Raw genomic sequence first — 24,901 nt, 5'->3', positions numbered from 1 at the left:
AGGCCCAAGTCTGGTGCCCTTGGATCACTTACAGGTCTGTTAACAAACAATGGACCCACAACTGGGTTCCTAGTGAGATGGCATTCTGCTCTGTGAGTCTTTTAAATTAACCCAATTGAAACCCAAACCTTCCTCAAAAAGTTAAAACATGAAATTACCATATGTTTCAGCAACTCCACTCGTGGGTATATACCCAAATAAATAAAAGCAGGGACTCATACAAATACCTGTATATGAAGCATCACTGAAGAATTATTCACAACTGCCAAAAGGGAGGACCCAAGAGTCCGTCAACAGAGGAACTGATAAATAAAATGCGGTACATCCATACGATGGACTATCATTCAGCATTGGAAAGGAATGATACATGCTGCAATACAGATACACCTTGAAAACATTACGCTAAGTGAAATAAGCCAGACACAAAAAGACAAATACTGTATGATTCCTTCTATATGAGGGGTATCGCCTATCTAAGGATCAGACCATGAGATACTTCCGCAGCTGATCTAATGTGATCAGCGTGGAGAGGCCTTTACTTCAGTGGAACCACAATGGACCACAAAGTCACTCAACACTGACTGCAAAACCCACATCCTGCTTAGCTATGGTTTAGTCTTGGAGGATGAATTTTAGAGGTTTACAGCTCATTTCACTAGGGAATTTAAGAGATGAGTGGTCTTCCCAAGGACTTCAAAAAGGATCTCCTACTTAAATTTTATTGACTGGGAACTCTACATAAGAAATGCACTGTCCTTGGATTATCTGAAGTTTGTAAGTTAAAAAAAAATTGGGACTAAAATACATTGCATAAACATGACCTGCAAACAAAGTACGATTTACAACTGAACGATAACAAGCATTGTAAACATCAACGGAGGCTGAAGGAAGAAGTTCAAGAAGAACAAATCTAAAATATATAGTTAAGAAGTACCCTAACAGAGATAATTCTAGAAGCAAGGCAGTCAAGCTGGAGGGAAAAACTGTACCAGATACATGAGCAAGATCTCCACCTTTTGACTGGTGAACTGGGTGACCAGACTGATCACTGTGGCAACAGGGCAGGTGCGAGCATTTGAGCCTCTTCCCTTCCTCTCCCTCATCCCCCTTCCAAAGGAACACCCTTGCAAGGGCCCCTATACATAGAAATGAAACATCCGTTAGTACAGTGCCTGTCACATAGCACAGATTCAACAAACACTCCTTTCTCTTCCATGTCGTACTGAAGTTGTTGAGAAAGTATTTCCTCCAAGCGCATCTGCTCTCTGGCCATGTTTCATGATACAGACATTCCATCTAAGATGTGACAATCAAGTCCTACACGTGAGTCATACAGCTAGGACTTTCAGAGATGCATACATAGTAACACCGTTATAAAACACAGATAACAAGACAAAACCGTGAATGTTGATAGAAAAAATACCCACAAAGGAGGTCTTCCTGTGGCACAGAAGTGGGCTTAATTCTGTATTTATTAGGCACTCATTATCATCTTAGTTTGGTGTTATTAGGAGAGAGCAGAGCAGTATTTCTATTCCTGGGTAGCTCTGATGTGAAAGTAACTGGCAAAAGTAGGTCAGAATTCCATACAACAGTGAGTTCTGAATGTCCGGTGTCTTATATTAGGTTGTAAATCCTGACAAGACAAACGACAGGATTGCCTGAAAGCCTTTAAAATTCGTTAAGGCAATCCCAACCTGCCTAGTGAAAAGCAGCAGGTGTCTCTGGCTAGCCTGACGTGTCTTTGATAAAAACGGAGGTGAGTGTGTGCCCACTCTTTGCTGGCCCCACTTCCACAAAAAATTTCCTCCTCCTCTAAATTTGCTCTTGCCATCACTGGCATGTGTCCTTTCATGCAAAGGACGGAAGGGACCTTATGGAGATCAGAGAATTGACTCGCGTTGCCTTTTCCCTATCCTAGTCCAGATGCAATTTCTCTTCTTGGGTCACCTGTTTTGGATAAAAATAAAGTGTTTCTTCTCTATCTAGTATACTAAGCAGAAATCACCAGGCAGTGTAGTGTTGAGTTTTTGAGCTTTTTTTCTTGGTTAAAATTGTTAGCTATTTTATTAACCAAAAACTGTTTCTTTAATTCATTAATGATGTGTATATTTCTGTGACGTTGATATATATCAGTTTCCCATTAAAAAAAAAAACCAAAACTGTCGGGGCGCCTGGGTGTCTCAGTGGATTAAGCCTCTGCCTTCAGCTCAGGTCATGATCCCAGGGTCCTGGGATCGAGACCCGCATTGGGCTCTCTGCTCGGCGGGGAGCCTTCTTCACCCCCCGCCCCCCGCCTGCCTCTCTGCCTACTTGTGATCTCGGTCTGTCAAATAAATAAGTAAAATCTTTAAAAAGAAAAGAAAAGAAAAAACTGTCCTCAAAATTTAAGGTCCAATTTTACATTGGAAATAATGCACTTTCACAATTTAAAGTGAAGGTGAATGATTCATCGGTTTCCTTTCCAACGATGCTCCTTTTCCAGTAATTTAAAAAATATTCTCTCACATGCAAATCATCTTCTCAATAATTATAGCACAGTACCCTACTTGAGAAAATTTGTTTTCAATGTGTCACTCTTAACCACTTCTTACCTGAAAGTTTTCTTAAGATTTTACATAAATTAATTTACCTCATGAACGATCAAGGAACAATGCCAAATATACAGAAGACAGAAATTCAATGAAGACTCTTTCATGACTTCAAGTACAGCCTATCGGGAATGGTAAAATCATGCGACACCAAATTAACGACAGGATTTCTTTAAAAACCTAACAGAACACTGCCACCCAACCCATCTTCCCTGCGGCCTGCCTCGTGTTCCAGAACGGACAGAGGATCAGGTCTGCAGGGAGAGAGCCGCTGAGCTGCACAGTCTGCAGCGAAACAAAACCATGGTAGGCTACAGGACACGCGTGACAGAAGATAGTCCATTTGAACGGGGCAAAAAAAAGAGTTTTCAAAGGTGGTGGTTTAATTTTGAGCGTCCCTTTTATTTCCACTTGAAAAAAATAAAAACAAAAACAAAAACAAAAAACCCTGCAAGCTTTTTGTCTGCTCTCCAGCAGTTCAATGACAGCAGAACGTTACATTCTGACGGTGCCGAAGCTTCTTCTAGAGGGACAAGGAAGGATGCTACTTCATGCACTCTTTTTAATCTGCAGAAAGAAAGGGAGGAAAAAGACAGACAGGAGAGAGAAAAAAGGCAGAGAGAAGGAGAGAGAGGAGAAACAAAAACTAATTTTCCAGGCAGGGAAATACTTATAAAACCTTTTATGTCAAAGTCAGGATTTCACAACATAACACACTAATGCGAAATCCAGTAGCACCTGTAAGAGGTAAGCAAATGCCGCCATCACGTAGTAAATGCTTTTTCAGAAGTATCTGTAAAAGACTGAAGGAAAAAAAGATAAAGTACATTCTCCAGAGAACAACAAATGTATTTCAAAATAAAAACTGTATTTTTGATTTTCCTTTTTTTCAGTCGTTTTTTTTGTACAAGAATTCATCATTATCAGAGAATAACTTATACACAATGGGATCAATCTCTGCTCTCCTTGTCTGTGTCCCTTCAAGTCCACATGTTCAGGTGACAGTCCCCAGCATCATTTTCTGATAAATATATTACCACAGTTGGATCTAAATTAGATACATTATATAATACTTGTCTCTGGGAAAAATCAGATTTTAATAGGCAAACTTTTATTTATATAATACAGAAATGGAGAAAACTGCAGTAGACACACAACCTAATTATGACTTATAATGATGGTTTCTAGATACTCTCCTACTGTAAATGAGTATTTAAAATAGTCTTAAGATTTTATTTATATGTGCACTTGTGTCCACCTTATCCCATATACTGTACACGTCTAATGACACTCTGGGAATTTAAAGGTGCAGCCCTCAAATTGTGAAATCACTAAAAAGAGAAAAAAATTAGGCCCTATTGGACGAGGAAAAAACTCACAAAATTTCCAATTTTAAACTTCTTATCAGTAGGAAAATATTAAAAATAATTTTCTGTATATACATATGGGTATATGTATATAATGAATTACACACATGTCTCACCTATCAGTACAATTCAAGTGGAGACATTTTGGTGAGTTATTTTCCCATTAAATGACGACTATGTCAAAATTTAAAAATATCTTATTACATCATTAAAATAATTCACTTACCATTTCAACAGCGTACACTTTATTTTTTTTTAATTTTTAACTCTTCATAACTAAACTCCCTGATCCCTAGTGTTAAATCCCCTATTTAAATTAAAATCTGGTGCTCTTTGTTACTCAGAAACTGATGGATAAAATCACATCTACTTCAAAATTCCATCAATCAAATAAATTTTATTACCTGATTTATCAGAGAAATATCTCAGCTCTGAGCTTGTGTACCTAAATTTACCCTCCCTATAATAAATAGGCGAGGAAAATATCCTAAAATAGATGGAGATAACTTACATGATGTCATAGCACATAGAATACACAATGAGTAAGTGTCTGATAGGAACTTTTCAGAGACACCTGAAAACTCACTTTAGAAACTAACTTTAGAAAGAAACCATTTATTTTTTCACTCTAGTATAAATTAATATGTATGTATTTACATACATACACATACATATATAAAACAAAATTGTCTAGTGTTGAGTTGCTGTTTGTGAGTGAAAAAATGGTTACAAATTGATTCATTAGCTTGATTTTGTACTTAACAATTCCATCGTTTTGGGGTACAAACAAAGTCAGTGCATTTGCAGACTCTATCATAGAGTCAGAGACTCAAGCATACACTTTAAAGAAGAACCCTCCCTCAACATCACAGGCATTGTACAGCGAGGATATATGGACTCTGATGCAATCCCTAACTCCGTAAGCAGACTAGACAGCACTTGGCTTGCTTTTAAAATAGCTTCTTAAAAGAAATATAGAAAGAAATGCATGTTTGCTAAAAGTCTTTTAAAATTACATCAAAACAACGTTAAAACTTGTTCATTGAGAAGAGCTTACTGAATTGAATTCCTGTTTGAAACACCTAGTTAACAGTTCAGAATATTGCCTTGTGAGGTTTGACTAGAGATGTGGCTGATGTGAAGACCCGGACACAGTACACGGCTCCAATCCCAATAGTCCTCTGATCGGCTGTTTGATGGAAATGGGTCCCCTTTAAAATTGCTATACACCTTAAAATGATCTATAATAAACAGTTCCCCAATAACCATTATTAGTTGTAAATTGAAATGCATTGATCATTCAGAAAAGATTTCTTGCAAAATATATAAATAAAGGTAACTGCATATTCTGTAAATATACTTAACATTGCTAGGCCAGACCGTCGAGGACGGGCTGCTGTATTTCAGTACTGTGTGTCAAATTTTTTAGAAATTTAAAAAGAAAAATTTCTGAGGGACTCAGCTGCCTTCGTTAGTTGGCTTTAAAATGTGTAATAAAATGGGAGACAGTTTCTTCTCATAAATACATGGAATCAATATGGAAAAGTAAACTATACAGCAGACAAGATTCAAGAACACCAGAGTGTACCAGAGTGGTCACCGAGTGAAATATCTTCCAGTATAAAAAAAGGGAAGAACTCTATACACCCAGTTCTAGTGAGTATGTTTCAGTTAAAGATGCAGCTCTCTCTCACTCCTGGCAAGAATTAATTGGTAATGGCGCTGCTTCTCAGCAGTGCAAAAATATCCTGAGAAATTATTCAGATTACAACAGAAGACAGGGCTTTCATCACTAAGTTTTTGCACAAAACACAGCTTTAGATATCATAAATAAATTAATTTAAAAAGCAGATAGCCTTCACTGTGTTGAACACAAAAAGGGGATGTGACCCAGACATTGTTAATTCTCCCATTGGCTAATATCAGAAAAAAAAAGATTGCATTAAGTGTCTATTTATAACTTTCTAGTTAACTATGGCCAATAATATACATGGAGGTAATTTGTAGTTCAAGTTTTTCATCTCTTTTTTCCCCAACTAGCTACGAGCTGAATTCTAAAATTTACACTGAAATATACAATTCCAATTTTCAAAAGATCATCCTCCTGGAGGAGGAGTGATATTCAGATTTTATGTGCAATCTTGATGCAGAGCCCAAACAGTCCTATGAAGAGAGACAGTGTATTTTTTAATCAATTGGCACTGAAATGTAACTTTCCTTAGCTGCATTCTAGTAGCTTGGCCAAGTTATCTCGCAATTCTGTTAGTTCAAATATTTTTCCATCAAGAATTTCTAAGAGTGTCTTCAGGTTATTGCGAAAAGCTTCTTGTTCATTCTGACTTTTCTCCAGACGTTGCTCTAAGTCAGACAGCTGTCCCTCCAGGTCTTTGTTCCGAATCTCTACTTCCTTTAGAAACAAAAGTGTGATACATATGCACATGTCAGTTCACGACTTAGAAAACAATACAACTTCTGTTATTACTAATTTCACGGTAGTTGATGCAATTTGACGTGCGGGAAGATGAGCTTCTGAATATCAAGTTAACACAATGTACGGAGATTTTTAGAATTCTGCCCTCTGAGAAATCCATGTGGTTTTATTGACAGGCTCGTTCCAGAATCCATCTATCCAACCCAACAGAAACTTCCCGACTGCTTACTTCATGCCAGGCAACACTCTGGGCACTTCAAATACCGAAGAGGATTAAAGACCCATTTTGTGGGGATGCCTGGGTGGTTCAGTCGGTTAAGCGTCTGCCTTCAACCCGGGTCATGATTCCAGGATCCTGGGGGTCATGATTCCAGGATCCTGGGATCAAGTCCCGCATCGGGCTCCTTGCTCAACAGGGGAGCCTGCTTCTCCCTCTGCCTGCCACTTCCCCAACTTGCGCTCTCTCTATATCTGACAAATAAATAAATAAATAAATAAATCTTAAAAAAAAAAAAAAAAAAGATCCATTTTGTGGATTAGCTACGTCCCATTTCGGTATTTCAATTCTGCCCACCTCTTTTCCCCCTAATGCATAACAAACTGGTAGCACTCTCAGCTGAAAGCAGGTAGAGAAAAAGAGAATACGTTTTCTTCCTTAACGGGAATTCTGGAGAAAGACTTGGGAGACGACAACTCTTTAACATGGAAGTATTAGGATCCTATGAATGTGTTCATTAGTCTTTGTTTTGCCTCACTATCCAAATGAGTGCTTGTGGCAGAGGAAGAAGCTCAATGGCTAAAGACTACAGTCAAGATCTATGATAAGCGTACATGTAAGAGAATTATAAAGCTGACAGTTCCAACATACTGCAAATCATAGAAAGAAAAAAAATGACAAAAGGCAAGTAAGAGTTTATGACAAAAATATTAATTAAAAAAACAGAATCAAGTCTAGCATAATTAAAAATTAGATGGTATTGCTCTAGAAATGTTTCTAAACATGACAAATATAATAAGAGATTCTAAAAAATAAAATGATCTAATGACCTAGAGATTTAATTTTGGTTAAAACTTCAAATTGAGAAAAAGAGCAGAAAACCAACTATGACACTTTACACAAAGTATTCAGATAAGCAGTTAGTTGAAAGTTATATACCCTTTCTGGAAAGCTCACTCACATATGTCAATTATATGGGACAATGACAACATTTTGGTGTTAATAATACAATATGAATCAGCCTCAGAAAATATATTTTTTTAAAGATTTTTTTTTTAAGATTTTATTTATTTGTCAGAGAGAGAGAGCACAAGCAGGCAGAGTGGCAGGCAGAGGCAGAGAGAGAAGCAGGCTTCCTGCTGGACAAGGAGCCCGATGCGGGACTTGATCCTAGGACCCCGGGATCATGACCCGAGCCAAAGGCAGCGGCCTAACCGACTGAGCCACCCAGGAGTCCCTCAGAAAATATTATGTTTCAAATGTTAATATATGGTTTAAATGTAAACCTTATAAAAACTCTATCAAGTTTAAAGGATGGTGGAACACTTTTTTTTTTTTTTTTAATTTTTGAAAGACAATCCGGTAAATGTTAAATGAGAAAAAACCTTGAATATGAAGCAGCACAGTGCAAACGGGCAAGCACGGTATGCATGGGAACAAAGACTGTAAAGTATAGTACAAACAGAAAAGAGCTGCTGTTGTTAGGATTATGGGCACTTTTTTCCAAAATTTATTTTTTACAACATCTATAAAAATTAAACTTTTGAGGAAAATAATGGGGAAATTGGCTTGAATACATCTAAGAAAGTAACCCTCATCTAGGAGTCTGAACACAAATGTTCACTTGCCCTGACAGAAATAACTAAGAGTAAGGCTTCTTACTCTTAGAATGGCAGGAGGAGCCTCCAGAACCTGGGAAAATACTAGAATACAGCAGCTCTAATGAGTAATAAATGAAGATTCTAAGAAATCCCAATCTAATATGAAAGCATTTAGGGCTGGATGTTTCCCAGGTATGTTTCTAATCTCTTCCCTGTGAATTACCCACAAAGTGAAGATAAATAAACAGTGAGCAGGATTTGAAACCAATAAAATACTTATAAATGCAGAAGCCACATGCATGGAGGCTCCAAACTAGGAGGGAGAAAACAGAGCCCGGATCAAATGTAAAAATTCCACCCATGATTGCACAGCAGGCTCTCTTGCCTGCTTCAACAATAAGCTTAAGAGTAGAATGTTTCCAACTATAAAAATAGACCAAATGTCATTCAATAGAAAACACCCACTTCACCAGGCACCGCCCAGTATGCCCTATGAAGCCTTCCTTAAAGTGAAAGGCTTCCTTGTTCTCCTTGCCAATCAATGAAACATGCAAACATTTTCAATGGAAGCATGCAAAACACCACATTTCCTCAGCTATTAAAATGGCATTGTTCTCTCTAGACAGAGTGTCATACTCTCAGCCATTTCTCTGATTGGAGGAATTTCAGGAGTCAGATAACAAAAGGGATCCAATACAGTGCTGACAGTGCTGGTCTATTCTGAGGCAGAGAATGTAATCCTAGAGCAAGAGTGGCCAACCCCGTCAGTGCACACGGGCCAACACCAGGCAGCCCGAGCCCTGGCGGGTGGGAAATTCCCAGTAGTCTGCCTTATGTTCCTGTTTTCCAAGCCTCTCTTTCTCCCTCTTAACGTATTCTTCTGCTTCTAACCATTTCTGTGCTACTAGCTACTGCTTCTTCACTGACATGTAAGCACGTGCTGGGGGAATCCAGAGACCTGGTTCAGTCCTGATAAAGCAATAGAGGCCAGAAGCTAACTTGCTTCCGAGTGCTTCAAAAGGCACTAATTGCAAATATAAAATCTTAGTGGGTAGAAGGTCACATCTGTATTGTTAGATATGGCACCTCAACACTAGTGTGATTAAAACAAATTTACACAATTATCACCATCATCGTTGGGACCCAATCAGGCTCATTTTCCGCCAGCTTAAGTCCTGCATTTTTATTTTATTTTTTAAAAAAGACTTTATTTATTTATGTGACAGAGAGACAGAGATCACAAGTAGGCAGAGAGGCAGGCAGAGAGAGAGAGAGGGAAGCAGACTCCCTGCTGAGCAGAGAGCCTGATGCGGGACTCGATCCCAAGACCCTGAGATCATGACCTGAGCTGAAGGCAGAGACTTAACCCACTGAGCCACCCAGGCGCCCCATAAATCCTGCATTTTTAATGTAAATAAAAGTTACAGAAAAATTCTTTGACAGCTGATTCCCATGTTAAGCTGTTACAAGCAAGATATATTGCCCTATTAGGTCATCCACCTTCATAAGTAACACAACATATAAACCATCAAAAGAAGAATCAGTAATTCAAGAGAAAAGTGGGCAAAAGACACATACACAAGTTTTGAAGAAGAGACAGTCAATAATTATTTACTAAGCATCTTCTGTGTACTAGCAATAGAGATAGAGCAGAAAATAAACAAAGACAGTTCTTGTTTTAATGCAGCACACATTCTAGAACAAGGAGACCGGCAACAAAAAAGTAAGCACTTCTGGGACACCAAGATAATGGTGACTCTGTACGCTGACATCTCTCAGCCATCCTCCCAAACTATAAAAATCAATAATAAGAATAACACCACACAGATTCCATGACTTCAAAGTAACTAGAAGAAATAGAACCAATCAAACTTCAATTTCCAGCTAAGACACTTCCCAAGCTCTCTCTCTCTAACCCTTTGCAAAGGACAAGACGGGGTCATGGAGCAAGCAGAACAGAGGGAAGAGGAAAACAAAAGACTTAAGACTGAACTATAATAACCCTAAAGCCTGGAAGTGTTGAAATCCTGAATAATCAAATAAACAAAGTTTTGGTAGACCAGAGCAGAACTACAAGGAAGGGACTTGCTTGTGCACACGAGACAGGAGGCAATCTTGGAGAGGAGAAATGGGCACAAAGAAAGAGAAAGAAGCCTGCTGACACACTACAGTAAAGGAGAAGAAGCAACACAGGGAAACTTACAGTCTTCTAAGACAAGAGAAAATTAAAGCACGGAAGGACACACAGCCTCTCCCCCATTATCTTCCAAAAAGAGGGTGGTTTTGAACTGAGAATCTGTAAGCCACCCAAAACTGCCACTCAATCCACAAAATACAAAGGTGTGAGCTATCTTCATCTACGTAAACTATCCTACGATGAAAACAGAAAATGAAAATCTCAGCACTTCAGTGAATGAAAATAAAAGCACTGTCCCCCAACCAGAAAAAAAAAACCCAACTATGAAGCGCAAGAAAACAGAAGCCTCCATTCTGAATTAAATACTGTCAAATAGGGTGCCTGGCTGGCTCAGTCAGAAGAGAGTATGACTCTTGATCTCAGGGTCATGAGTTCGAGACCCAAGTTGGGTGTACATGGTACTAAAAAAATAAGTAAAGGAACTTTAAATATTGTCAAACAGGCATTCAAAATAGAGCCTGACTCAGATATCAAACACTAAAAACAGAAATGAGCCAAAAAACTAAAAAAACAGGAATTATTAAACCCTGAGAGAAACAGAAGAAAAAGGCAAAATTATATCAGAAATAGAGACTGAATCATAAAACTTAATTTAATTTAAATTAATTGAATTAAAATTAAATTAAATTTAAATTACATTATGCTTTACTCAGTTATTATTTTTAAATATTCAAGAGAATGCAAGTGAGATAACGTAGCAGAAATGGTCAAAGAGAAAGTGGTTGAAATAGAAAAGAAAAAAGACCATCTAACTACATATCACCGGAGCTCCTTAAGAACACACCCCAATAGGACAAAGCTAATATTTAAAACTTTTATATAAGAAAACTTCCTGGAAATAAAGGAAGACCCAAATCTACACATTAAAAGGGCCCACCAAGTACCTAAAAACACTGACCCTCAAAGAAATCAATTCTGAGATATATCTTAGTAGAACTCTTAGACATTAAAAATAAAGGAAGGGGCGCTTGGGTGGCTCAGTGGGTTAAGCCCATGCATTCGGCTCGGGTAGTGGTCTTGGGGTCCTGGTATCGAACCCCACATTGGGCTCTCTGCTCAGCGGGGAGACTGCTTCCCTCTTGCTCTCTGCCTGCCTCTCTGCCTGCTTGTGATCTTTGTCTGTCAAGTAGATAAATAAACTCTTAAAAAAAAAAAAAAAAGGAAAAGTGGCGCCTGGGTGGCTCAGTTAGCTAAGCGTCTGCATTCAGCTCAGGTCATGATCCCAGGGTCCTGGGATTGAGTCCCACATTGGGCTCCCTGCTCAGCGGGGAGTCTGCTTCTCCCTCTGCCTGCTGCTCTCCCTGCTTATGTTCCCTCTCTCTCTCTGTCAAAGAAAAAAAAAAATATATATATATATACACACACACACATATATACGTATATATGTGTGTGTGTATATATATATATATATACACAGGAAAGGAAAAATCCTCAGGGCACACACACAGGAGCCCTAAACTTCCAAGGCAAGAGAAGTAGACTGGAATAGATCTCTCAAAAGCAACATAAGGGACTCCAGGGTGGCTCCAGTGGTTAAGTGTCTGACTCATGATTTCAGCTCAGGTCATGATCTTGGGGTCCTGGGGCCTTGTCCTGCGCTGGGCTCCATGATTAGTAGGGAATCTGCGTCTCTCCCTATCCCTTTCTCTCTGACCCTTCCCCTGCTCATGCTCTCTAAAATAAATCTTAAAAAAAAAAAAAAAAAAAAAAAGGCAACATAAAAACAAGGGAAATGGAGTGGCATTTTCAAGAAACTCAATGAAAGAAAATTATGAACCAAGTACTTTATATCTACTTGTCACCCAAGTCTTTTATTTATTTTAAAGTTACCCCCCCCCTTTTTTTAAAGATTTCATCTGCTTATTTGAGAGAGAGAGAGAGCACACAAGAGGAGCAGCATGCAGAGGGAGAAGCAAGCCCCCCCATGGACAAGGAGCCCAATATAGGACCTGATCCAAGGACTCTGGGATGACCACCTGAGCCGAAGGCAGATGCTTAACTGACTGAGCCACCCAGGTGTGCTAGTACTAAGTCTTCTAAAAAGCAACTTAAACCCATGAGCTCTTCTGGAACCATCTACTAGAGGAAAAGCTTCATCTAACCAACATATTACTGTAGAAACTTCAGAGAAAAGACTGGTGGTACTAGATATACCATATGTAATATATATCAAAGACTAAAACAAAGGTGGACAATGGTTAAAAAATAATATAAAAATGTTAGTTTTTTAAAAAAAGATTTTATTTATTTCTTTATTTCTTTATTTATGAGAGAGAGAGAAAATGAGAGTGAGAGCTAGAGTAGGGGGAGGAGCAGAGTGGGAAAGAGTCTCAAGCAGACTCCGCGAGCTGAGAGTGGAGCCCGATGCAGAGCTGGGTCCCATGACCCTGCAATCACGACCTGAGCCAAACCTGAGAGTCAGATGCTTAACTCAAACTGAGCCAAATCGGAGCTCCCCCCACCCCCAAATGCTACTTACTCTGACATGGCAGAAATAATACAACTAAAAAGCAGGAGAAAAAAAAGGAAAAGAGAAAAGGAGAATAAGCTTCTAATTATTTAATAGGTAATAGTTCAAAGTCAGCTATCATTAAAAACTAACAGACAAGGGTGCCAGGATGATGCAGTTGGTTAAGCTCCCGACTTTTGGTTTCCACTCAGGTCTTGATCTCAGGGTCATGAGATCGAGCCCACATCCGGCCTCAGCATGCAGTCTGCTTGGGATTTGCTCTCCCCCTCTCTCTGTCCGTCCTGCTCATGCTCTCTCTCTAAAATAAGTAAGTAAATATTTAAAAAAAAACAAAAAACTAATAAACCAGATAGTGAAAGTTTAAATATGAATACAGGTAAGTAGGAGTATTTTTTTTAAAAAGATTTTATTTTTTTATTTATTTGACAGACAGAGATCACAAGTAGGCAGAGAGGCAGGCAGGGGGCATGGGGAGAAGCAGGCTCCCCGCTGAGCAGAGAGCCTGATGCAGGGCTTGATCCTAGGACCCTGGGATCATGACCTGAGCTGAAGGTAGAGGCTTTAACCCACTGAGCCACCCAGGTGCCCCAGTAGGAGTATTTTTAAAAAGTCTAAAGGTAAACACTAAACAAAGTTAAGACCTTAAATATCAAAAGATATAAAAAAGGGCAAAGAACATATATAGAGAAAGAAAAAATCAAATTAACATAACACATAGGAATTATTACATAAAACAATGACAAGTTGAAACAAAGCATAAAAAATTGTATTGATAAATACGAATGAGTTACCTAGTAAAAGAAAAAAAATTTCAGTTTGGCTCACAAAGCAGTCTCTAAGTATTACTACATGACACACAAGAAGCGTTCACAAAAACTGATTTTACATGAGGTAAAAAAAAAGTTGTATTAAGTTACAGTAAGTATAAATATTAAAAAAATACTCTGTGATCACAATGCAGTAAGAGTAGGAATTGAAAACAAATCATAAAATAGAAAGGTCCTTCCATTGAGCAATTCATTTAGGAAGGGCAAAAATAACAGGATGGGCACAAGATAATGACAGGTTTTGATACTGGTAGAAAAAGTGGCAAAGGAAGGCACTTTAAGGCTAAAAGCTGCAATGCACAATAAAGATATAACCATTATATTTAAGTACCAACCTCCTTATAAAGTAGGAAGTACAGGAGCTGTAAAGAGGCATAGATAAAAACACAATGATGAAAGACTCACTGTGCCACTCTCGATCCAGGAGAGATCGAGTGGAACAAAGGACGGGTAACAATACAGAAAACAAAAATTATAAATTCAATAAGGAACATCACAAAAAAAACACCATACATGAGATGACGTAAAAAAGCGCAGTCAATTATGTAAAGTAGAAATTGTACAAACCCTTGTGTTACAAGATAGTAAAACTAGAACTTAAGAACTAAATCCAAAAAAAAAAGGTCCTTCCACCAGGAAATTAAAGCACTTTCTGTTATTTTTTATTATTTTTTACTTATTTATTTGAGAGAGACAGAGAGAACGAGCAGAAGGGAGGGACAGAGGGAAAGGGAGAAGCAGACTCCCCACTGAACAGAGAGCCCGATGTGGGACTCCATCATAGAACTCTGAGATCATGACCTGAGCCATCCGGGCACCCCTAAAGTGTCTTCTCTTATTTTTTTTTAAAGATTTTATTTATTTATTTGACAGAGACAGAGATCACAAGTAGGCAGAGAGGCAGGCAGAGAGAGGGGGGGAAGTAGGCTCCCCGCCAAGCAGAGAGCCCTATGTGGGGCTCGATCTCAGGACCCTGAGATCACGACCTGAGCCGAAGGCAGAGGCTTCAACCCACTGAGCCACCCAGGCACCCCAAGTGCCTTCTTTTAAACATATCATGCTACAAGGGAAATAAGACGAAAATTACAGAATTTCAGGAAATAATGATAATGAACATACTAAATATCAGAATGTATGAAACATACCTAAAGCAATCAGAGAGGACAATCTATAGCTTTAAACACATATACATAAAAGTGAAAGAATGAAAATAAAGGAATTAAATTCTCTTCTTAAAATGCTCGAGAAAGAATAAGTACACCAAAACAAAGTATGAAGCAGGAATAATAAAAATAAAAGGAGAAATTCATGGGGCGCACAAAACTCAACAGCTTTCAAATATACAAACAATAATTAAAAGATATAATAGTAGAGGGGCGCCTGGGTGGCTCAGTGGGTTAAGGCCTCTGCCTTCAGCTCAGGTCATGATCCCAGGGTCCTGGGATTGAGCCCCACATCGGGCTCTCTGCTCAGCAGGGAGCCTGTTTCCTCCTCTCTCTCTGCCTACCTCTCTGCCTACTTGTGATCTCTCTCTGTCAAATAAATAAATAAAATCTTTAAAAATATATATATATAATAGTAGAGAAAACCCCATCTGAAATAGAAAAAAAGGAAGATAAAATATTAATAAATAAGAAACACGCAAAATAACATGTTGAAAACCTTAAAACACTCCTGAGAAACAAAAAAGTAGATGTGAACAAATGGGAAGACATCCCTTATTCTTGAATAAGACAGAAATTTCAGTAGATACTGCTTCCTTGAAGTCATATTATAAATTTTAAGCAATCCCAATAAAGTTTTTTTTTGTTAGTTCTGTTTTTACCAATAAAGTTTTTTTATGGAGTTTTATTTTCAGTTGACACAAAAATTGGTACTGAACACTGAATTTCATATGATAAAATAAATGTGTAATACTGAAAAAAACAATGAAAAAGGAACTCTGTGAGGAGTACCTGGCCCTACCAGATATTGAAGCCTTTACTATTGGTGCAGTGTGGTACAGAGGCATTAATAGAGCGACTAGCGGGTTGGAATAGAAAGCCTTGAGTAGATCAAAATGTGTATAGAAATCAAGTATCTCCAATCTCTGGAAAAATGAAGTTTTAAATAAATGGTAATGAGGTAACTGGACAGACATCTGGAAAGCTACATCCACATCTCATACCACACACAAAAGAATAAATCCCAAACACTCAGAGATCCATGTAAAAAATGAAACCCTGTAAGGACTAGTGGAAATACAGATGAATTCCTATATCATCTGAGTTTGGAAAAGAGCTATCTAACTATATGATCTGCAAGCCAGAACCAAGAAAAGAAAAGAGTAATAAATCTGACTATTACATAAAACACCATCTTAGGCAAAGCCAAAAAAAAAATTGGGAGAAATTTTTAACATGTAATCAGATATAAAAAGAACTCCTGCAATATGTAAAGAACTCCAGAAAGAGAACCAAAAATCCTATAGGGAAAGGGCAAAAGACATGAACACCCAACTACCCATGTACAAAAAGATACTGAAATGACCTCTAAGCTTATGAAAGATGTCCATGTCACTCATGAGATATGCAGGTTTAAACTATCATTTCTTAGCTATCACACAATTAAAAAGCATGACAACACATTTTATTGGCGAGACTATGGGCAAAGAGGCACTCACAGTAGTGGTATAAGTAGGCACCAGCACAATCTATTATGGAGGGGAATTTGACATTGTTTAACCAAACTACATATGTATGTGTTTATTTTCTTACTTAGAAATCTTCCTTCTGAGAATCTATCCTGCCTGGCTAGCTCAGTCAGAAGAGTATGAGACTTTGCATCTTGGTATAGTGAGCTCAAGCCCCACAGTGGGTGCAGAGATTACCAAAAAATAACAAAACCAAAACCAAAACCAAAAAAAAAAAAAAAACAAACCTTAAAAAAAAAAATCTATCCTGAAGATATCCTGAAGATATACCTCCAACAATAACAAAATACCTATACACGATATTACTTATTGTAGTAGTGTTGCAGAACACTGGAGACAACATAAATACCCCTATAAAGGAGTAGATGAATAAACTACCATGCACACAAGTGAGGGACTTTACAGCTATAACAAGCATGGACAAGATCTCGATGAACTGAAACAGTGACTTCCAGAATATATTTTCAGTTAAAGAAGCAAAGTGCACAAGAGTAATCGAGAGCGTGTTACCATTAAAAAAAGGGGAGGAGAAGGTAAACAAAGAGATCTATCTGTTCATTTGTGTGAAAAGAAACGCAGACAGGATTAACTAGAACTATGAGACTGGTTACCTACAGGCGGCAGGTAGAAATGGGGTGGGAAGGACCGCGCAGATACTAGGGTAGTGGGGACTGGAGGGGAGGTCTCTAAAAACAACTTTCTGAATAGTTCTGACTTTTGGAACCATGCTAATGTTTCATATACTCAGGAAATGCATGTATATATAAAATGCAGAATGGATAAGAAAATATGAAAATAGAATACAATATGATACAAATGAACATAAGTATGTTTCTTTTTTTTCTTTAAGATTTTATTTATTTATTTGACAGACAGAGATCACAAGTAGGCAGAGAGGCAGGCAGAGAGAGGGAAGGGGAAGCAAGCTCCCCGCCAAGCAGAGAGCCCAATGTGGGGCTCGATCCCAGGACCCCGGGATCACGACCTGAGCCGAAGGCAGAGGCTTAACCCACTGAGCCATCCAGGCACCCTTGTTTCTTTTTTTTTTTAAAGGTTTTATTTATTTATTTGACAGAGAGAACACACAAGCAAGGGGAGCAGCAGGCAGAGGGACTAGGAGAAGCAGGCTCCCCACTGAGCAGGGAGCCCAATGCAGGGCTCGATCCCAGGACCCTGGAATCATGACCTGAGCTGAAGGCAGACGCTTAACTGAGTGAGCTACCCAGGCACCCCAAACAGAAGTATGTTTCAAATGAATAACCTAACCAATTGCACAGGAAGGGAGGAATTAACCCAACAAAGTTTTGAACACAGGCTGAGGAAAAAAAAAATTACAGTGATCTCTAGTTGGTAAGGTTCTGTCTGCATTTTTTTGTGGTGGTATGAATTAGTAATTCAAAAACTATTTTCTGTGTTAAGATTGAGAAAGTAAATAAATATATTGTAGATAATAAGAATCAGGTTTCTTAGTACTGGGTAAAGGAATTACAAATATGAGTATGGGGAAGGCTAGAATAAACTCCATTGTATTACACCGCAATGGGAGGTATGAGTAAGAATTCAGTTTTATGAATACGTGGCTACCGAAATAGACATAATGTGATATGTATGTATTTCCAGCCCTGCTTATTAAGATGGCACAGAAACAATGTCATCTCAATAGCAAAAAGCTTATCTGGTACTCAGATCTTGGCTTCTAAATATCAGTCGTTGCTTAAAGAAATTTCTCCTTGGAGGGGTGCCTGGGTGGCTCAGTCAGCTAAGCATCTGCCTTCAGCTCAGATCAGGATTCTGGGGTATTGGGTTCAAGCCCCGATTCAGACTCCCTGCTCAGCAGAGAGTCTGCTTCTCCCTCTCCCTCTGCTTGTGCTCTTGCTCTTTCTGTCAAATAAATACACAAAATCTTTAAGAAAAAAAAAAAAAAAAAGCAGAAATTTCTCCCTGGAGAAATAGCTAATTCCAAGACTGAGGACTGAAAAAAATATAAGATGAGCCTGGAATACGTAGTTGTCCTAAAACATGAAGACATTCTTTAAAGAATGACAGGGTCACATAAAAAGGAAACAGAAGCTGGACTGAAGGGGTTCCCAAGGGCCAAATCGGGGACAACTCAAACATCAAAATAAATACATATGACAACTAAATGCAACACATGAGCCTAGAATAAATCTTGGACCAGAAAAACAAGTTTTAAACTTTGTTATAAAGGAGATTATTAAGACAATTATGGGAATATGAATAAGGTCTGTAGACAGATGGTTTCTTGATTTTGATGCTTATATAAAACAATGCTTTGGGGCGCCTGTGCGACTCAGTCGTTAAGCATCTGCCTTCAGCTCAGGTCATGATCTCAGGGTCTTGGGATGGAGCCCTGCCTCGGGCTCCCTGCTCAGCAGGATGCCTGCTTCTCCCTCTCCCACTCCCCCTGCTTGTGCTCTCGCTCTCTCTGTCAAATAAATAAGTAAATCTTAAATATATATATATATATATATATATATATATATATATATAATATATTAAGTAAAATCTTAAAAATCTTAAATATATATATATCTCGGTTTCTCTGGGACAATGTGTATGTAACTGGGAAAACGTCTGCCAGAACCGTCAGGAACGCGTTGGCAGCGTGGCCGCATGAAGCGGTGGGGCAGCCGAACAGAAAGAACAGACACTGTGGAGTCCAAACCAATGTAGGCCTCACTCCTTTCTAGTCCAGCACCTTGTCAACTTGTGAACACCCCCGAACTGCGGCCTTCTCTTTGAAAATGGGGATACAACACCTGCTAGTGTGAGAGTCCGAGTAAAGGTACACGAGTGCTCGGCAAATGCCCGAATCACGGCAAAGGCTCAGAAAGCGGCAGCCTGAACCAAAGGAATGAAAGACGAAGCTCCACTGAATTCCCCCTCTTCTTCTAGCCCCGAGTACACGCTTCATCTTTAGCTCAACACCAGGCTTTCTCAACCTTGGCACTATTGACAGTTTGGTCCCGATAATTGGATGTTTAGCGGCATTCTTGACTTCAACCGACTAGAGGTCAATAGTACTGCCCGAGCTGTGAAAATCAAAATTGTCTCGGCACATTGCTACATGTCGCCTGGCATGAAACTGCCCCACTCGAGAACCAGTAATTTACACAGATCATTAAAATGTGGGAACAACAATTAATAGAGCTAGCCAAAACAAACCAGACTGCTGCAAGTCAGTGATGGGAGAGGAAGAGGGAGAGGGAAACGTTTCATGTCATATGAAGAACCTACAGCCTTTCTCCACTGTCCCAGAATTCTGACTACCTACATAAATGGAGATTGGACAAATGAACCTATACAAGCCTCAGTTTCCTCAGGTGACTGTTACAAGAAGAAAATGCACAACAGAAGTAAAGTGCTTAGCACAGTGTATGGCACATAGGAAGCCCTCAATGAATGCAAGACTTTCTCATTACAATTGAGGTACTCTCCTATTCCTGGGCTTTCAGGTCCCACTTGTCACCCTGATCCAAAATTCCTCACTCTATACAAACATTTATTTCTACTCCAAACTCTAAAGTGGTCCTAATCTTCTTTTATAGAGGCAGCTGACCCCTGAGGTGTAGAAGAGGGGGCCAGAGGTGCCGGAGACTTTGATAATGAATTCTAAAAATCTTCCCTAACCACTGATACAGGATATATGTATGTAAATTAGAATCAGGAAACATTATTTATGCAAAAAAGGGGAGTAAAATTCAGTAGAATAAAGAAAGAAAGATGTCGCTAACTTAATTTCCATTAGGGCACAACTACTATTGCAATTCATACTCATTAGTTCAGTGTAAAAAAAAAAATAAGTAGAACTCTTTGATTGAATAAAATCCACGTGAGAAATTCTCTTTAAATTCAGAGTGTTTTTTTACGTTAAAAAGTAGAAATTCCTAGAATAATTTACTAAAGGCAATTAATAAATGACCATCTATGATGATCCTATGCTACCTAGGTGAGGTTATCACAATTTTTGGAGAATCAAACATCAGTCATGAATCAGAAGTCCTGGAAAAATGACTGAGAACCTCCAAAATGAAGTTTCAGAGAAAAAGTCACTACTATGTCAAAGAATGACTGATGCTTCTCTCTATGTAGAAATGAGTCAAAATATTATTATAGCTCACCTGTAGTTTCTGAGTCAAAGAGTCCCTCTGTTCTTGTAGTTCTCTGGCATTATCAATTTCTTGTTTTAGTCTTTCTATTTCCTAGAAAAAGTAGAGCAATGTTTTTAGCAACAATATTTAAACTAAATCAAGCACAGAGAAAGTCTTATTTCCCCCTGAAATTACTGTCTTAGTCCTTAGAAAAGAATAATTTAAAAAACATTGCTTTATGCTGATTTTTAGAAGAGTGAATTCATCTTTATGGGTATGTTGTCTAATACGTGATAATCTGAAGCAACAAGTCCGCTTGGTGGCTTCAGTACAGCACTGCTTAGAAACAACCATCAGAACATTTTAAGGCTGCTTCAAGCCTTGTGGGTATAATTCTTTCCTGTGCTATTAAATCCTATGACTGGAAACCAGAGAAAGCAACAGCTTGTAAAATTCATTTAACCTCTCACAGTTTTCTGTTGATGTTACGAATGCAACTCTCTCACAGAAGGCAAGTATCTCAGTCTGACTGCCTCACCGTAGTTCCTCACAGCAGAAACAAGGATGGAGAAAATAGGAACAAGCTTCATTGTCAATAGAAAAAAATTTCATCCCCCCCCCTCAAAACAGCCCACAACCTTACTTTATTCCATAAAGCACTTGTAAATCTGACAGAGACTCCAGGAGTTTGTGCACCTACGGTAGCTGGGTTACAGATGAGTGAGAAGGAGCAAATACCTCTTCCTTCACTTTCAGCGTCTCTTCTAGTTCCTGTATTGTCTGGTTTAATTCTGTCTTGTGGGTGTGCACTGCATTGGCTTGGCTACTAACACATTCAAGCTCGGTCACCTAAGATGAAATGAGAACACAGGTTAAGCTGTAGGACTATCTCAAGAGATTTCTTGCAGAAAATGTAATAAGCCCCGGCCAGGTAAATCATGACTTTTAAACAACGTATGAAAATCAATTTTGAGAAATATTAAGATACTTAAGATAGAATGAATAGATTCTTTAAGGACACGAATTTAGGACAATGAAAAAAAGACTGGGGAATAATTATTTACATGGCTTGGTCATGGAAAAGTTAGGAAAGCTTAATTGATTAATGACAGTTGAGAACCCCTATAATGAAAGGCTTCTTTAAGAATTTCTTATGACAACATATTCCAAATCAGATAGGGCCATCTGCCTTCCATCTGCAGCTTTCAAATTAAACATGGCTTCTGAAAACTGGCCTTGCCGAAGTGAGAAATTTTTCAAATACATTTCCAAAATGTAAGAGAATCTGGAAGAAAAGATACGCTTAAAATACAACTTAAATCATTCGATACTAGAATGACTTCACATCAATAGTGTCTCTGTAGCAAAAGATAACATTCTTTAGTCAGTAAGAATGTACTAAGGGCCCGAAGAGCTACATAACTTTTAACGAGCACTTGGTATTTTCTGAGAGGAGAGAGAAGGGCACTGTCCCTCAAAGTTAAACCATCCAACAACATTGTTGGATCCAACAGTCAAAATAGACAGAAGTCAACATACAAACATGCATGCACACTCCATCACAGCTCTTTACACACATTAGCATCTCATACATTTTGGCTGACTAGAAGAATGCAGTAAATTCTAGACTATTAACGAAATGCAAATCCTTCTTCTTCACATTTTCCATTATCTACTTACTTACCCTCCATAAATGTTACTCTACATTTCTAAACACTTTCTTCCTTTCTATTCATGTACTAATAGCCTTGTGCAGACCCTGATCATCCAGGCCTAGACCACAGCAATGGCCCCCCAGAGGACATAATTAAAATCTTTGTCTATTTTTACCTCTCCTATAAACTAACATTCATTTATCATTGCGTAACACCTCCATTCAAAGTCTTTCAAAGTCTCATTTTTTACAATATCAAATCTAAACCCTCAGGTCTTGCATACATCAGTCCTTAACTACTTAACCATCCTCATCACCCAAGACACCACATATGTGGTTTTTCCAACTAAAAATAGGCAGGTCTCCTCATCCTAAGAATAAACCACTCTGACACCCATCTTGCTGACTTAACTAGAATATCCACTCTTACCACTGAAGCTGTTCAGACATTAGCAAACCTTCAGCTCTCAGCTCAGCATTTACTTTCACCAGGAAGTCATTCCTATTTACTTAATTCCTCTAGACTCTCCTGTCCTGTGGTCCACAAAATGAAATGTATTCAAAATCTTGGGAATGATTTCCTTATTGTTCAGTATATAGGAGTTTTTTGTTTTTTTGTTTTTTTGGGTTTTTTTTGTCCAATTAGATAGATAATGAATTCCTTATGGGGAGTTCCAGTTCTGATAATGATGGAGTACTTTTTACCAGAAAAACTTTCCCACAGATAACAATTGCAAATCATGACCAAAACATAAAATTCAACCGTTTGAATGCCCTGGTAAGTGACAAAGTAGAGCAAGAGACAGAAAGAAAGCAATCACATTGGGTACCCCAAAGATTCAGATGTAGTGAAAAGAAGGGCCATCTGTACCCCAATAGTCACAGCAGCAATGGCCACGATCGCCAAACTGTGGAAAGAGCCAAGATGCCCTTCAACAGACGAGTGGATAAAGAAGATATGGTCCATATATACAATGGAGTATTATGCCTCCATCAGAAAGGATGAATACCCAACTTTTGTATCAACATGGACAGGACTGGAAGAGATTATGCTAAGTGAAATAAGTCAAGCCAAGAGAGTCAATTATCATATAGTTCACTTACTTGTACAGCATAAGGAATAACGCGGAAGACATAAACAGATGGAGAGGAGAAGTGAGTTGGGGGAAATCGGAGGTAGAAATGAACCATGAGAGATTGTGGACTCTGAGAAACAAACTGAGGGTTTTGGAGGGAGGGTGGTGGGGGACTGGGTGAGCCCGGTGGTGGGTATTAGGGAGGGCACATATTACATAGAGCACTGGGTGTGGTGCATAAACAATGAATCTTGGAACACTGAAAAAAAATTAAGTTTAAGTTAAAAAAATACACATTTACACATCCTTTTGCTTGAAGGAACTCTGTAGTCTAGTTGCATTGCTTGACTAGAACTTAAGTAGAAACCCGTGGTCTTATTTCCCTGAGGAGCCTGAGGGTCTGGGGATCCTTAGCACAGCTGAAACAGCTAGAAATTGGAGGAACTGTATGAAGAAAGCCCCCAAATAAACATACAGACTCCCTTCAAATCTTTGGCTAACCCTTGAACTACACACACGTAGGTAAGATCCAAGGAGTCCAGCATGGGACTGTTGGGAGGAGCTGGAAGGCTGCAGGAGCCGAGTTGTGGTAGGGTTCACCACAGAGAAAAGAGTTTGACGTTTCAGTCCTATGAAATTAAAGGACATGGGTTATTAGCTCAAGCTTTCCAGTGAAACACCAGAAGGGTTATGCCTTAGAAACAAAGATTTCCCAGGACTAGGGAATTTGCCATAGGGTTAAAGGGCAAAATTAAAATAAATGGACTCTAATGAAGTCTAAGCCCATACCTCCACAATTTCAGGAAAATCTGTAAGTAAGTTTAACTGCTTGGCTCAAACAAAAATCAACATCATTCAGAGTAAGATAAAAGAATCTATGGGCTGTATGTCGTCTAATTTCAAATGTCTAACATACAACTAAAATGACTAGACATGTGAAGAACTAGGAAAACAAAACCTATGGTAAATACAGAAAGCTGCCCCTTACACCACTCTGGCTGAAACTGCAAAGGAATTTAGGCTACAAGGAAATGACACCTGATGGGAATTCTAATCTACAAGAGGGAAAGAAGAGCACTGAAAATTATAAATGTGAATAAACAGAAAGATTTCATTTCTTAGATCTTTAAAATCCAATTCACAATTTAACCCAAAATTTCCTTAAGGACAGAGATTATACAGTAAGGGGATATGACAGTTCTTTAGTGACCATTTATTGGTTCATGAGTTAACTGTCAAGGATTAATTTATTTCATTGTGGTAAAAACCACAGAATAAAATTTATAATCTTAGCCATTTTTAAATGTACAATTCAGTAGTGTTAAGTATATTCACACTGTTTTGAAAAAGATCTCCAGAAATTTATCATCTTGCAAAATGGAAATTCTGTACATATTAAACAACAACTTCCTTCTTCTTCCTCATAAGTTAACCTTTATACATACAATAGGATGACATTTACTCAGGTTTCTTACTCTCCCTCCCTGTCTCTATTTCATATTACTTTCCCTGTCACCCTGACCCTACTCCATTCTTCAAATTGTGCTCTGGTAGTAAACCCATTTCCTATGGTCGATGAAATTCACTTCTTTGGTATGCTTCCTAAAAAAGGAAACTAGTGGCATCTACGTCCTGCTGGGTAAATGCAAATGCTCTGAATACAAAA

General features: G+C 38.5%; 1 protein-coding gene across 1 annotated transcript in view; it reads right to left on the bottom strand.

The window, feature by feature from the left end:
• Positions 1–3,440: 3,440 nt before the first annotated feature.
• Positions 3,441–24,901, bottom strand: part of HOMER1 (homer scaffold protein 1) — a 130,776-nt gene continuing 109,315 nt past the window's right edge. The window contains exons 7-9 of the mRNA XM_080805113.1: positions 21,244–21,354; positions 20,536–20,616; positions 3,441–6,365 (exon numbers count right to left, since the gene is read on the bottom strand). Of these exons, the coding sequence (XP_080661239.1) occupies positions 6,177–6,365; positions 20,536–20,616; positions 21,244–21,354 (381 nt within the window). The 3' untranslated portion in view covers positions 3,441–6,176. The remainder of the gene's footprint in view (positions 6,366–20,535; positions 20,617–21,243; positions 21,355–24,901) is intronic.

Source organism: Martes martes, assembly GCF_963455335.1.
Source record: "Martes martes genome assembly, chromosome: 5".
NCBI classification, from domain to species: domain Eukaryota; kingdom Metazoa; phylum Chordata; class Mammalia; order Carnivora; family Mustelidae; genus Martes; species Martes martes.
The sequence above is the reverse complement of the archived record's forward strand: the minus strand, read 5'-3'. Positions and strand labels throughout refer to the sequence as shown.